Below are 15,882 nucleotides of genomic sequence, written 5' to 3' on the forward strand. Positions count from 1 at the left end.
AACAGCTAGGACACCACCAGGTCTTTGAATGCAGTGGCAAATAAACTAGGAATAATAGGGGGAACAGTAATCATTCCTTTCTTAAATTCTCACAAAAGTCTGCATATTCAAACTACTGCCTACTGAAATATCTATTGACATCATCTGTTTCGGCATGAGTGAAATAAGAATGTCCCCTACAGGCTTCTGTATTCGAATCCTTGGTCTCCACTGGTGGCACTGCTCGGGAAGGCTATGGAATTTCCAGGAGGTGGAGTCTTGCTGAAGGACGTGCATCCCTGTGAGGTGGGGCTCTGAGAGTTCATACCCTTATTCCACTCCTAGGTCACTGTCTCTGCCTTTGCAGTCCCAGGGTTCTACTGGGGTGAGAAAGTGCTTTGGTAACTCAGTTTAGTTTCTCACGTGGAGACTTATGGCTCCTCATCAGTCAAGTGACTGCTGGTTTCTTTGCTCACCATAAAGTGAGAATGCTAAACTAGACAGTGCCTTTTAATTAGAATTTAAATGCTTTAAAAAAAAAAACACCTCATAGTAGCCTAGTTAGAGAACATTAATCCGCCAGGTGAATTTCAAAATCCGACGTATTAGCTCCAAGTTTTTTATTTGAAGATTAAAACAACTGTTTACCTTACAAAGTCGTTCAGGTCCACCGTCCCCTGGGCACCTAAATCTTCCAGTTGCTCATGGAATGCCTCACTCAGCTGCCCAGTGAACTGATGTGTGCTGAACGTACCCATCTTCCCCTTCATCAGGACATACAGTTTTTCATGCAGTGATAAAAAGACATTCTTGGGAATCCATGCTAAAGACAGAGGGAGCTGGTATCAGAAGGAGTGACTATTGTCAAAGTCCTCCCGGCACAGGAAAGCAGTAGATCTGTTCTCAAGATGGTCTATAAGTGAGGGAGAGGGCTGCTACTTTTAGTCCCTTCTTCCTCCAGATCTACGTTCAAGGTATGTAGAAAACGCAGAGGGTCTTTAAACTCTCACCTCTCTGAAAGCTATTAATTACACTTAGAACATTCACTACTCTCCCAACCAAACCCCATTTCTACACACACACACACACACACACCAACACCCCCCAAATCCCCTTCCTAGTTATCTTCTTGACCATTCCTTCCAGCAGAATAACTCTGACCCCACTCCAGAACACTTCTTCCTAGAAATCTCCCTTTCCTTCTACAGTATCAGCTCGGGTTCAGTTGAGGTAGGGGCAAGAGTTTTGGATTTTTAGACTACTTTCTATAAAATAAAAAAAATTATCTAGTTTATCTAGTTTGATTAACCAAATAAAAGAATCTTTTTTAAAAAAAACCTTTAAAAAATAATTTGTATTTTATGATTCTGCTACGTTCAGGTTATATTTTGTATAACGTGATATAAATTAAATTTATACGTGATAATAAATTAAATAAATAATTGATCTCTTGAACATGGTAGGGGCTGTTTGATCGGGATAAGAGGCAGGCTGAAGAGGAAATGCTAACAAATTTTATCTGTTCAATAGAAATGCACAAGAGAGGTCACAGGAGAGCCTGGGGTGAACATTCCCATAATATCCATATGTCTCATATGCCTCTAGCAGGTAAGTTAGCTCCTTTTACCGAAGAAGTATGCTGGCATATAAAACAAGAGCCTTCAAAATATACTCATTGACCAGAAACTCCATGGCTTACATACCAACAAACACTGGAGAGCAGTGAATTTACCCAATATACTGTGATCTTAAAATAACTAAACTTTTAATCTCTGAGAGGTTTTCAAAGATTTTCGTCTTAATACGAAGAAATGCATGACAGAGTGCATTATAGGGCTCTAAGAAGGAACAGAGGCGGGGTGGCCAGGAAAAGGACACCTTAGCACCTTAGGCAAGAAGAAGCCAGGCAGGCATGCAGGGAAGATGCATGGTCTAGGCACAGGACCTAGGGAGACCCCGGCAGAGCAGGAGCACAGTCTCCGTAACAGCAAGCAGGCGAAGACAGACGGAGACTGTAAGAAAGGAGAAGCCAGCCCAGCTAGCATTATTGCCCAATGGGCACTCTCAGGAGAGGTCACAATTATGACTTGCTTATTAAGCAGGGGAACTCTACTCTGGACAAGCAGAGTACAATTGAACTAAGAGCTATAGCCTGTAGAACATTATAGTCACAGCAGAAGGCTGTAGTTAATAAGACCTAAGTGCTGTAACACTAGAAATTCCAAACAGCCCCTAAAATGCACCAGTGACAGAAGTCTATCTTACTTACAGGTCTAAATGAAGTCTAAAAGTACTAGATTTCCAATAATTTCCTTTTTAATGACCCAGTCTAATGCATATACTCTTTTTCCTTCCTTCTAACCCTACTTTAATAACAAAACAATTGCCCTTCACTACTCTTTTGTTGCTGTTTTGTTTTCTTTTTGTTTTTCAAGACAGGGTTTCTCTGTAGCGTTGGAGCCTGTCCTGGAACTAGCTCTTGTAGACCAGGCTGGCCTCGAACTCACAAAGAACCACCTGCCCCTGCCTCCCGAGTGCTGGGGTTAAAGGTATGCACCACCACCACTGCCCAGCTGACCTTCACTATTCTTGATAGAGTACTGAGGATGTAATTTTACTCAAAATTCCTCTTGGGTTTCGATATTACATTTCAAGTAAAAGATCCAAAATATTGATTACCTGTGTTATAGACAGGATTTTGTACAGCTAGTTCAAAATCTACATGTTTAGATTTTAGAAACACATCGATTCCTTCTTCTTCAGTAACAAAAGTCATTCGATTTCCCATAGCAAAGATGGTAAATATTGGTCCATTCTAGAATAAAACACAAAGCCCAGATATATTAGCAAGCATTTCTAAATCATGGATTATGCGTAACAGTTTTCCTCCAGAACACCAATGCTGACATTGGAGCAATGGCTCAGTGATTAAGGGTGTGTACTGTCCTTGCAGAGGACTTAAGTTCAGCTTTAAGCACCCAGATTGGGCAGTTCAATAGCCATATATACATAACTCCAAAAGATCCGATGCCCTCTTCTGGCCTTCAGAGGCACCTACACACGTGTGCACATGTATACAAGTGTGTGAACACACACAAACACGCACACACACACACACACCCCACATACACACTTAAGAATAAAAGAAGAATACCAGTGAAGTAATGGCTCAGTTTTGTAAATACGGTTGCACCTAGTAGTTCCTAGAAATTCTGTGGGTCACATTTAAATTATATGAATTCTCCATTCTCTCCTAAAATGTGCATAATAAGATGCCTAGTCTATCTTCCTTTCTTGGTTATTAGAAAATAATAAACACACACACACACACACATATATATATATATATACATATACCACCATAGTGCTCTTGGAACCTTACATTCAAGATATCAAGAAGCTTATAAGCAAAATACAGCTCAACAGTGCTCAAGAGAAGTACACAAAGCTGAAGGGAACGGGCCTTAAGGGCCTATTTATGTTTAGACATCATGATGCTGAGATGGAGATACCAGGCCTCAGACAAGATGACTAATGCTAGATATAAGGCGGCTATGAGTCAGCAAAAATTGACTGGATGTTCAGAAGCCCCCAAAGCAAGTAATAATGTAGTCTGGAAATTTCTGGAAAATTCCACCTTTATATGAGTCTGTATAGATACAGCCTTGAGGTCACACACAAGCCACCTTTTGCCTTCACCAGACCCTGTGTAGGTCTGCGTGCCTACTTGCAGCCTGCGTGCTGGTATGCATGTGCCAATATGTGCCTGCATAAGCCGTCACACATTTACATGAGCTAGCATTTGCCTGGCTGTCTGGCAGTGTCTGCTTGCCTTGTAGCCTGTTTGCTGGTGCATAATGCATGTCTTGTCTGTCTAGGGCTCCTAGCGTTCTCTTCATGGCGCCTGACTTCCTGAGACCCTCTTCTCCTGGCATCGGAGCTCAGACTTCACAAACGACCCATCCTTCCTGGTGCAGCAGCGATTCTTTTCCTGCTCTCTCACATCATTTCTAGCACGAGGTTTGCCTTCTGGGATTTGCCCTAATTAACTTTAACTGTTGACATGACCCAGCCTAGCGTCAACTGAGTAGGGAGGGATTGCTTAGACCATAATGGCTGGTGGGCATGCTGGGGGAAGAGGGCTATCTAATTTCTCAATCACACAGGAAGGCCCAGGCCATTATGAGTGGCACCATTCCCTGGCCAGGTGTTACTAAGCTGGAGATGAACGTGAGTGGGCAAGCAGTGTGCCTCCATGGTGTCTACCTGTGAGTTCTTGCCATGGCTTCAATCAATGATGAACTGTCATTTGGAAGTGTAAGCCAAACAAGCCCATTTCTCCTCTAAACTGCTGTTAGTTGATGTTTTCGCGTGGCAACAGAAATAAAACTAGAGTAGACTTTATGGCCTTATGGGAGCGAAGACATGCCATTTTTCAGAGCGTTCTAATTACGCTCTAGTATCCATTATGAATGTTGGTAACAAACTGTACACCATGAAAATGTGTACACCACACATTTGCATACCATTTTGAGACTCATAGGTATCTCAAGACATCCTTTCCGCTCAGCGTTACTTCGATGTTACACGTTTTCGCACTAATCATAAGATTGGCACGCGTTACACTCTTGATAAGACTGACAGATACTGCTAGGTAAACCGAAGGTTCAAGAATCACTGACTACCAAAAACAAACAAATAACAACAAAACAAACCAAGTCCTATTTCTCACATCTATGACCCAGATGTCATCACTGCATCCCACTGTTACCTACTGACAATTTTTTTTGCTAGTCAACACTTAAAAGAAAGTGGGTCATTCTCATTGTGAAGATTATATTTATACGTGTAGTCTTAACTTTCTACTAGGAAAGTGGCCTTCCCAGAAGAAAGGGCCTGTAACGTGTTTAGTTAGGGGCTTGAAGCAGAAGCCAAGTTCAGCCACACTGGGTCTCTGAGATCAATGCCGACTCATGCTGGTGTTGTTAAAAAGAGTTCACCATAGTATTCTGCATAGTGAAACTCAGGGTAGGGATACAGACTCTCCAGCACAGGGTTTCTCTTTTGTTTGGCCTCTGAGCTCCTAGTCTTAATTTAGTGTCAGACTACATACAAACCCTTAGGAGCGACTTGTCCCATTGTTACCGTTCTCCAGGGAGTCAACTGGATTCTGGGTGTTATCAAGGCTTCACATCTATGCATTTCTGAGCGGAATCCCACAGAACATTGAAGGACATCAGGGTTCTATTTCAAGGGTATCGCAAAAAGGGATTCGAAAGCCATGGCCAGGTTACAGTGTAAACCTGAGTTCCCATTTCTGCAGGAGAAATATCTAAAAATGTAAGTGCTGAGGTACATGATTAGCCGCGTGTTTTGTTAATAAACTGCGGAGGTATTTTCCACAGAGGTTGGACATTAGGCGTCTCCAGGCTCCGTTTCTCTTCACAAGTGACTGTTCCTATCACTAACCTTGTGTGTTTGCCGCCTGGAAACTCTCGTCATGGGTGTGATGCTCACATCCATTTTCTAATCGGACTGTACTTTGCTTTTGAGGGTCCTTGGTTCTTTCAACACACTACACACTGCTCCTCCGTGGGGTACGGGGCTTGCAAATATTTTATCCCGTTCTGATGTTCTTCTCTTTGTCCTCCTTGTGGGTTCTGTCACAGAGAAGAGATGCCTGATTTTTATAAAATTCAATTGATCTGCTCTTCCTTTGATGGACCGCACTCTGAATGTCAATCAAAGAAGTGTTTCCTAGACCCACAAGGGGGAAATTCTCTTCTTCTTTAGCTTTTTGTTAATTGTGTTTCTGGTGAAGACTGGGATCCACCTTGAGTTAATTTCTCATCTAAGACGTGAACTTTGGATTGTGGCTCCTTATTTTGTTTGGTAAATTATTACATTTTTATTTCCTCGGGGCTCATGAGCATGGAACTGCTTCACCAGCATTTGAAAAGGCCGCCTTTACTCCACTGCATTGCTTCTATCTGTGTCACACGCCAGCTGAGTACACCTGTGTGGATGGCGTACCTAACCCTACTCTGCTCCACCTGTCTTCGCAGTCACGTCTGTGGGCATCACAGTCTTAATGACTAGTAAGCACTGAAATTGGGTGAAATAATTCTTCCTGGGTAAATTTTCTCCTTCCCAACATGTTCCAGGGACTCCATTCTCTTGGCCCTTCCACCTAAGTTTTACAGTAATCTTCACAAAATCTAAAATAAGGCTCCTGGAGAATCCGAAAGCACTCCTGGGCTTCAGCTTGGACACAACTGACATCTTGACTATGTGGGCTTTTCCAACCTACAACCACAACCACTGCAAGCTCTCCCCTAGGATCTTGGATATCTTCAGTTAGCATTTTGGGGTTCTTTGCCAATAAGAATCTAACCTATCTGGTCATATTTTTACCAAAATATTTGCTTGAGTGATTATAAGTATTGTTGTATGTTTAAGCACACGTGTGCAGCTCCAACATGTGTGTAGCCACACAGTCAGTAATTGTGTGCCAACCTTTCTGAACACCCATACAAATTCCAAGTTTTGAGAACCATCCCCACCAGAAGGTTTAATGTAGCTAATGGGCTGTACCTGAAATCCAGCCCCCTCCCGACCAACCTGTGACCAACCTGTGACCAGTGGTTGATTTCTGACACTCCCTCCTCTACCTTGACGTGTATGCATTGTACCTTCGAAGTTTCTTCTTCAAAGTCATAATTTTATGGATAAGAAAACTAAATTGCACCAGCAATAGCACACCCCATCTCGCAACTCGGTTGCAGATTGTGTCGATTTGGAGCCACTGCTGATGAATTTAATTGGTTCCTTCCCTAAGTCCACACATGACTCTCTTCAAGTGTGTCTTATCTCTTCTGCTTTATTATTTGTTATTTGTTGCTTCTGCTTTATCTGTTGACTGAGACAACACTGCCTTGCTAGTTTTGCTTCACTCAACATCATCCTGATATTCTTCTTCAATGAAGGACTTGAAAAATGGGGATGCCCAAGAGAGAGTAAAGCCCCACCCAGCCCCCAGAGCCCCTCAGCCTGCGCTCCCAACCACAGCGAACTCCATTTCCAGCTACTGGGAACAGGGAAGAAAGAAACTCATGTTATAGAGCTTGGCAGTGATAATTGAGAATTAAGTGGAATAGAGACAGAGTAAGAAGCATTTTTCACTATAGTTGTGTACGTGTTTGTGTATATGTTTGCAGAGGTGTAAGCATGTAGAGGTCAGAGGTCAACACTGACGTTTTCCGCCATTGTTCTCATCTGATTTCTTGAGTCTCTCCCTGAACCCGGAACTCAGAGGCTGGCTAGCGTGGCTGGCCAGTGAGCCGCAGGGACGCTCTTTCCTCCACCTGGGATACAGGTGTGTGTCAGGTTCTCGTGCTTGCACATGGGGCACTTCACTGCCTGAGCCGTCTCCTAAGCCTCTCACAGGAGTCAATATCTTAAAATGTTAAACGATATTAATATATAATCCATCCAAAGAGTAAATCAAACTACAGGGAAGACTTTTACAGTCGCCGAAGCTTTCTCTGTCTTCTTCAGAGGCAGGAGCTGAAGGGATGCTCACCATGTATGTCTGGAAGTCCATCCTCAAAGGTCTAAAAAGCCATGCATTCCCACACAGTTTCCCGATATATGCAACTCCCTAACAAAGCTAAAACTGGCTGCAGATGCTGTGGAAAGGCAGATCACATTCTCTCCCAAAACTTCTTTCAAACACGAAGAGTGATGACATCACAATCACTCAAAGAGGCTATAAAAAAAAAAAAAAAGGCTTAGCAATTCCACAGTGGAGCTTTTCTTGCCTGCTCCCAGAAAGCAACTACTGAGAAAGATGGCTGGGAGCGAGGCATGCGGTGCACACCTGAATCTCAGTCCTCAGAAGGCTGAGTACTCAGGCTGAAGGACTCAAGTTCAAGGACATCCTAGGCTACTTAGTGATCAATAACCTGTGTAAAACAAAGAAGGAGGCCAAGCTGGGCGGTGGTGGTGCACGCCTTTAATCCCAGCACTTGGGAGGCAGAGGCAGGCACATCTCTGTGAGTTCGAGGCCAGCCTGGTCTACAGAGCGAGTTCCAGGACAGGCTCCAAAGCAACACAGAGAAACCCTGTCTCAGAAAAAAAAAAAAAAGAAGAAGAAGAAGAAGGAGGAGGAGGAGGAGAAGGAAGAAGAAGAAGAAGAAGAAGAAGAAGAAGAAGAAGAAGAAGAAGAAGCAGCAGCAGCAGCAGCAGCAGCAGCAGCAGCAGCAGCAGCAGCAGCAGCAGCAAAGTCATTGGTTCAGTTTGGTTTTCCTTTTGTGTCTCACTGTGTGCCTTGGTTAAGGAGTGGGTGAGCGGGTGAGCATTCCTGCCTTGGGACTTTTAGCTTGCATGGTTTAAATGTCTCCAGTGCACTTTTATCATCCTGACCATATGATAAGAATAATCCTTAAAAGTAGCCTTCAGGCTTCAAACATCAAACAATGGAGCTATAGTCTTTGAGTACGAAGGAAAGACTATACACTGCGTCACGTAACATAAGAGTTGGCTCTAGAGAGGCCTCCCACACACTTGATCCGAGACAACTTTGCCAAACATTCCATAAAAATTACTAAACTCATATGACCACGGAAAGCTGTGGGAAACAAAGAAATATTATTTTAGCAAAAATTCTTTTTCATCTTTCATGAATCAGACTAGTAAAAGTTTCATATAAATATGCTATCCAATATGACTCAGAAATTAATATGTTAAGCAAATTTATGTGCTAAAACAAAGATAAAAAGTATATATTACATCTTTTTCAAAGCAGTACAATGACACAATACAATCATAATCAATTTAATTGTGCATTTGCCCCCAGACAAATTTATTTTTGGAGTTTGTTCTGAGGAAATAGTCAAATAAGCTTTAAATGTACAACTACACACACAAACACAAAACTATCCATTGAGAGCTGGAGAGAATGAAAAACAGCAGGCGACAACCTGTATAACTCAACAATTGGAATTTAAGTCAAATATCCTATCCTTATTTGATAAATGTAGCCATTAAAGACTGGAAATGACTCAGTGGAAAAAGTGCTGGCTATGCAAACATGAGGATCAGAGTTCAAATCCCCAGAACCCATAAAAAAATCCAGACATAAGACGCCCACATCTCTATCTCCCCAGCACTGGGGAAGAGACAAGCAGTAGCCAGAGGCTTGCTAGCTAGCCAGTCTAGCCAAAAGAATGCACTCCAGATCCAGAGAGAGGCCTTGTCCTAACAAAATCTAGAAGAGAAGGGAATTAGGAAGACACCCTGTATCAATCTTTAAACTCTACATGCTCCTTCCTGCATGGACTAAAAGCACCTGCACACGAGTGGACACACACACACAGACTGAGAGAAACACTTAATGATAAGGAAATATTATATCTCATATATTGTGTTTATATGTGTACGGGCATGTATCCATGTGACAGCAGTCTAGGAACAGCCTGAGGGACTTGGTTCTCTCCTTCCACCATGTAGGTTCTGGAGATCTATCTCAAGATGTTAGACTTAGTAGCAAGCACATTAACCCACTGAGCCATCTTGCCAGCCCTCCACCTTACTTTCTAAGACAAGTTCTCTTCCTAACTTGGAACTTGGTAGTTGGTCCAGACTTGCTGATTAGGGAACTCCATGAATTCTCCAGTCTCTGCCTCTCCCACATTGGAATTTGGGGTGCATTTGGCCACATTGGCTTTTTAAAAAATTAAGATCCATTTTAATTGTATGCATATATGTTTCTACACATGGGTGCGTGCATATGCATGGGTGTCATGGGAGAACAGCGGCTTCAGATCCCCTGAAGCTGGAGCTGTAGGCGATTGAGATCCAACCCAATGTGGATGCTGGGAACAGAACTGCAAGGGCAGTATGTGCTCTTAACAGCTGAGCATTCTCCCATCCCCATGTTTGCTTTCTCCACTCCCCTCCACACACACAGATAGGAGATGGGGACAGAACTCAGGCTCTCATTCCTCCACAGAAAGCACTTCACCCTCTGAAACATCTTCCCAACCACAAACCTCATAAGACCTTGGCGGATAAAATATGAGTAAAAATTTAAAAAAATAAGCTAATAAAAGAGTCTCCTTTAAAGTGCTCAACATTCAAGAGTTGCTTTAAGGACAAAAACCTTTATAAATGGCTGGGACGGGATGGTGAGTGCAACCAGGTGGGAGTTCCTTTGTTTCAATAGCCTCCTGGCAGCAAAGTAAGCCTTTTGTCTGTGAGGTTCCTGGCCAGCAAGCAGACTTGATCCTGTAGCAGAAGATCCATCGGAGGGATGAGTGTGTTCTTGACCCATGGCAGAAGCCCAGAAACGGAGCACAGACATTCCTCAACCCCCTAAACTTCCTGGTCATTCTGCAGGGGCTTCTCTCCCTGGCTACTGCATCTCTCTTCTTATCCCATCCCAGCTTGAGCCCAGGCATCCCTCCCCCTTCTTCCTCCCTTCTTCAGGGCCATAAGATCCCCCAGCTCAGCCTGTTTGGGCACTGGGATGGGGTGGTGAGTGTAACCGGGCAGGAGTTCCTTTGTTTCAATAGCCTGCTAGCAGCAAGGTAGGCCTTTGGTCTGTGAGGTCCCTGGCCAACAAGGGGACCTGATCCTGTACCAGAAGATCCATCAGAGAACATTTGAAGAAAGAGATGGGCAGGTGTCAAGGCAAGAATTCCTCCAAGAACCTGAAAAACAACATGAAAACACCAGAACCCAGCGAACTTACAACAGGAGGACTTGAACACCCTAATCCAGAAGAAGTAGAAAAAATTGACATTATGAAAGCGATAGAGTCCCTTAAACAGGAGGTGAAAAACTCCCTTAAAGAAATGGATGAGAAGAGTAACAAAAAGTTTGAAGAAATGGGTAAATCCGTAAAAGATACCCTAGGAAATCAAGAAAAAACAATCAAACAGATAATGGAAACAGTTCAAGACTAGAAAACTTAAATGGAGGCAATGAAGAAAACACAAACCAAGAGCCGGCTGTATATGGAAAATCTAGGTAAATGAACAGAGACAACAGAGACAAGCATAACCAACAAAATACAAGAGATAGAGGAAAGAATCTAGGATGCTGAAGACACCATAGAGAAAATAAACGCACTGATCAAAGAAAACAGAAAATCCAACAAATTCTCACCATAAAACAATCAGGAAATCTGGGACACAATTAAAAGACCAAACCTAAGAATAACAGAGGTAGAAGAAGGGGAAGAATTACAGCTCAAAGGGCCAAAAAATATATTGAACAAAATTATAGAAGAAAACTTTCCCAACCTAAAGAAAGATATTCCTATGAAGGTTCAAGAAGCATACAAAACACCAAATAGACTGGTTAAAAAAAAAAATCCCCTCGCCATATAATAATCAAAACAGAAAACATACACAATAAAGAAAGAATATTAAGAGCTGCAAAGGAAAAAGGACAAGTAATTTCTAAAGGTAAACCTATCAGACTTACACCTGACTTCTCTATGGAAACCATGAAAGCCAGAAGGTCCTGGATAGAGGTACTGCAGAAATTAAAAGACCATGGATGCAAGCCCAGACTACTATACCCAGCCAAACTTTTGTTCACTATCAACAGAGAAAACAAAATATTCCAGGATAAAAACAAATTTAAACAATACATAGCCACAAATCCAATCTTACAGAAAGTAATAGAAAGAAAATCACAACCCAAGGAATCCAACAATGCCCACAATAACTTAGACATCTAGCGACCCTTCACCAGCACAACTCAAAGAAGGGAAACACACAAACTCTACTACCAAAATAAATAAATGAATAAATAAATAAATAAAATAACCGGAGTTAACAACCACTGGTCATTAATATCACTTAGTATCAATGGACTCAATTCACCTATAAAAAGGCACAGGCTAAGAGATTGGAAACGAAAACAGGATCCAACATTCTGCTGTTTACAAGAAACACACCTCACCCACAAAGACAGACATCTACTCAGAGTAATGGGTTGGAAAAAGGTTTTCCAAGCAAATGCACCCAAGAAACAAGCGGGTGTGGCCATACTAATTTCTAACAAAATTGACTTCAAACTAAAATCAATCAGAAGAGATGGAGATGGACATTTTATACTCATAACAGGAACAATTCATCAGGATGAAGTCTCAATCCTGAATATCTATGCCCCTAATATACAAGCGCCCACTTATGCAAAAGAAACATTAATAGAACTTAAGGCAGACATCAAACCACACACACTAATAGTAAGAGACTTCAACACTCCTCTCTTACCAATGGACAGGTCAATCAGACAGAAACCTATCAGAGAAATAAGAGAATTAATGGAGGTAATGAATCAAATGGACTTAACAGACATCTATAGAACATTCCACCCAAATAGGAAAGAATATACCTTCTTCTCAGCATCTCATGGGACCTTCTTGAAAATTGACCACATACTTGGTAACAAAGCAGACTTTCACAGATACAAAAAAATATTAATAACCATCTGTGTCTTATCGGATCACCATGGAATAAAGTTAGAATTTAACAATAATTCTACCCCCAGAAAGCCTACAAACTCATGGAAGCTGAACAATCAACTACTGAACCACCCCTGGGTCAGAAAAGAAATAAAGAAAGAAATTAAAGTCTTCCTTGAATTCAATGAAGATAAAGACACAACATACCCACACCTATGGGACACTAAGAAAGCAGTGCTAAGAGGAAAGTTCATAGTACTAAGTGCCCACATAAAGAAAAGGGAGAAAACTCACATTAGAAACTTAACAGCACAGCTGAAAGCTCTAGAAAAAAAAGCAGATTCACCCAGGAGGAGTAGAAGATTGGAAATAATCAGACTGAGGGCTGAAATCAACAAAATAGAAACACAGAAAACAATCCAAAGAATCAATGAAACAAAGAGCTGGTTCTTTGAGAAAGTCAACAAGATTGACAAACCTTTATTCAAACTAATCAAAAGGCAGAGAGAAAACATGCAAATTAACAAGATCAGGAATGAAAAGGGGGACATAACAACAGACACTGAGGAAATTCAGAGAATCATTAGGTCTTACTACAAAAGCTTATATGCCACAAAGTTGGAAACTGTAAAAGAAATGAACTTGTTTTTAGACAAGTACCATTTACCAAAATTAAATCAAGACCAGGTGAACAATTTAAATAGACCTATAAGTCATGAGGAAATAGAAGCTGTCATAAAAAACCTCCCAACCAAAAAAAAAAGTCCAGGACCTGATGGTTTTAATGCAGAATTTTATCAGAACTTCCAAGAAGAGCTAATACCTACACTCCTTAATGTGTTTCACATAATAGAATCAGAAGAGTCATTGCCAAACTCTTTTTATGAAACTACAGTCACCCTGATTCCAAAACCACACAAAGACCCAGCCAAGAAAGAGAATTAGAGACCAATCTCACTCATGAACATCGATGCAAAAATTCTCAATAAAATTCTTGCAAACAGAATCCAAGAACATATTTAAAAAAATTATCCATTTCAATCAAGTAGACTTCATCCCTGAGATGCAGGGCTGGTTCAACACACGAAAATCTATCAATGTAATCTGTCATATAAATAAACTGAAAGAAAAAACCCATATGATCCTTTCATTGGATGCGGAAAAAGCATTTGATAAAATTCAACACCCCTTTATGATAAAGGTTTTGGAGAGGTTAGGGACACAAGAATCATACCTAAATATAATAAAAGCAATATATAGCAAGCCAACAGCTAATATCAAATTAAATGGAGAGAAACTAAAAGCCATTCCACTAAAATCAGGAACAAGACATGGTTGTCCATTCTCACCATATCTCTTCAACACAGTGCTTGAAGTTCTAGCAATAGCAATAAGACAACATAAGGAGATCAAGGGGATTCGAATCGGAAAGGAAGAAGTCAAACTTTCGTTATTTGGATATGATAGTGGATATGATTAGTGACCCCCAAACCTCTACCAAAGAACTCCTACAGCTGATAAATAATTTCAGTGAAGTGGCATGTTACAAGATCAACTCGAAAAAATCAGTTGCCCTCCAATACACAAAGGATAGAGAAGCAGAGAGGGAATTCAGAGGAAACTTCACCTTTTACGATAGCCAAAAATAGCATAAAGTATCTTGGGGTAACTCTAACCAATGAAGTGAAATATTTTTTGACAAGAACTTTAAGGCATTGAAGAAATTAAAGAGGGCACCAGAAAATGGAAAGACCTCCCATGCTCTTGGATGGGTAGGATCAACATAGTAAAAATGGCAATTCTACCAAAGGCAATCTATAAATTCAACACAATCCCCATTAAAATCCCAACAAAATTCTACACAGACCTTGAGAGAACAATAATCAACTTTATATGGAAAAACAAAAAACCCAGGATAGCCAAAACAATCTTATACAATAAAGGAACTTCTGGAGGCATTACCATCCCTGACTTCAAACTCTATTACAGAGTTACAGTAATGAAAACAGCTTGGTACTGGCATAAATACAGAGAAGTCGACCTATGGAATCGAATAGAAGACCTGGATATTAACCCACAAAACTATAAACACCTGATTTTCGACAAAGGAGCTAAAAGTATACAATGGAAGAAAGAAAGCATCTTCAACAAATGCTGTTGGTAGAACTGTATGTCAACCTGCAGAAGAATGAAAATAGATCCATATCTATCACCATGCACAAAACTCAAGTCCAAATGGATTAAAGACCTCAATATCAATCTGAACACACTGAACCTGATAGAAGAGAAAGTGGGAAGTAGTCTACAACATATGGCCACAGGAGACCACTTCCTACATATAACCCCAGTAGCACAGACAATGAGGGCAACATTGAATAAATGGGACCTCCTAAAACTGAGAAGCTTCTGTAAAGCAAAGGATACTGTCATGAAGACAAAAAGGCAACCTACTGATTGGGAGAAGATCCATACCCCGCAACAGACAAAGGTCTGATCTCCAAAATATATAAAGAACTCCAGAAACTAGACTTTAAAATGCTAATTAACCCAATTAAAAAATGGGGCTCTGAACTGAAAAGAGAATTCTCAACTGAAGAAGTACAAATGGCCAAAAGACACTTAAGGTCACGCTCAACCTCCTTAGCCATCAGGGAAATGCAAATCAAAACAACTTTGAGATACCATCTTACACCTGTCAGAATGGCAAAAATCAAAAACACCAATGATAGCCTATGTTGGAGAGGATGTGGAGTAAGGGGAACACTCATCCATTGCTGGTGGGAATGCAAACTTGTGCAACCACTTTGGAAATCAGTGTGGCGGTTTCTCAGGAAATTCGGATTCAACCTACCCCAGGATCCAGCAATACCACTCCTGGGAATATACTCAAGAGATGCCCTATCATACTACAAAAGCATTTGTTCAACTATGTTCATAGCAACACTATTTGTAATAGCCAGAACCTGGAAAGAACCTAGGTGCCCCTCAATGGAAGAATGGGTAAAGAAGGTGTGGAATATATACGCATTAGAGTACTACTCAGCGGTAAAACACAATGACATCTTGAATTTTGCATGCAAATGGATGGAAATAGAAAACACTATCCTGAGTGAGGTAACTCAGACCCAAAAAGATGAATATGGTATTACTCACTCATTAGTGGATTCTAGCCATTAATAAAGGGCATTGAGCCTATAATTTGTGATCCTAGAGAAGCGAAATAGGAAGGTGAATCCAAAGAAAAACATGTAGTTATCCTCCTGGATATTGGAAGTAGACAAGATTGCCAGGCAAAAATTGAGAGCTTGGGGCTGGGTGCGTGGGGATAAGGGGAGATGGGCAAAGAAAAGTGAGAAGGGGAGGACAGGGAAAGCTTGGGGGAATGGTACGGTTGGGATGGAGGAAGAGTGGATATGGGAGCAAGG

The 15,882-nt window shown here is 41.3% G+C and overlaps 1 protein-coding gene across 4 annotated transcripts in view; it reads right to left on the reverse strand.

The window, feature by feature from the left end:
- The window catches only part of Cyp39a1 (cytochrome P450 family 39 subfamily A member 1), an 89,413-nt gene that overhangs the window by 71,897 nt on the left and 1,634 nt on the right, over positions 1–15,882 (reverse strand). For 3 of the 4 annotated variants that reach the window (XM_085679354.2, XM_048445209.3, XM_085679355.2), the window contains exons 2-3: positions 2,659–2,794; positions 628–802 (exon numbers count right to left, since the gene is read on the reverse strand). In XM_085679354.2, the coding sequence (XP_085535480.1) occupies positions 628–802; positions 2,659–2,794 (311 nt within the window). Of the gene's footprint in view, positions 1–627; positions 803–2,658; positions 2,795–7,561; positions 7,598–15,882 lie in introns of those variants that run through there. The other variant, XM_087897980.1, reaches the window with a different exon arrangement.

The sequence above is a fragment of the Myodes glareolus genome, chromosome 18 (assembly GCF_982192425.1).
Source record: "Myodes glareolus chromosome 18, mMyoGla1.1, whole genome shotgun sequence".
In the NCBI taxonomy this organism is placed as follows: domain Eukaryota; kingdom Metazoa; phylum Chordata; class Mammalia; order Rodentia; family Cricetidae; genus Myodes; species Myodes glareolus.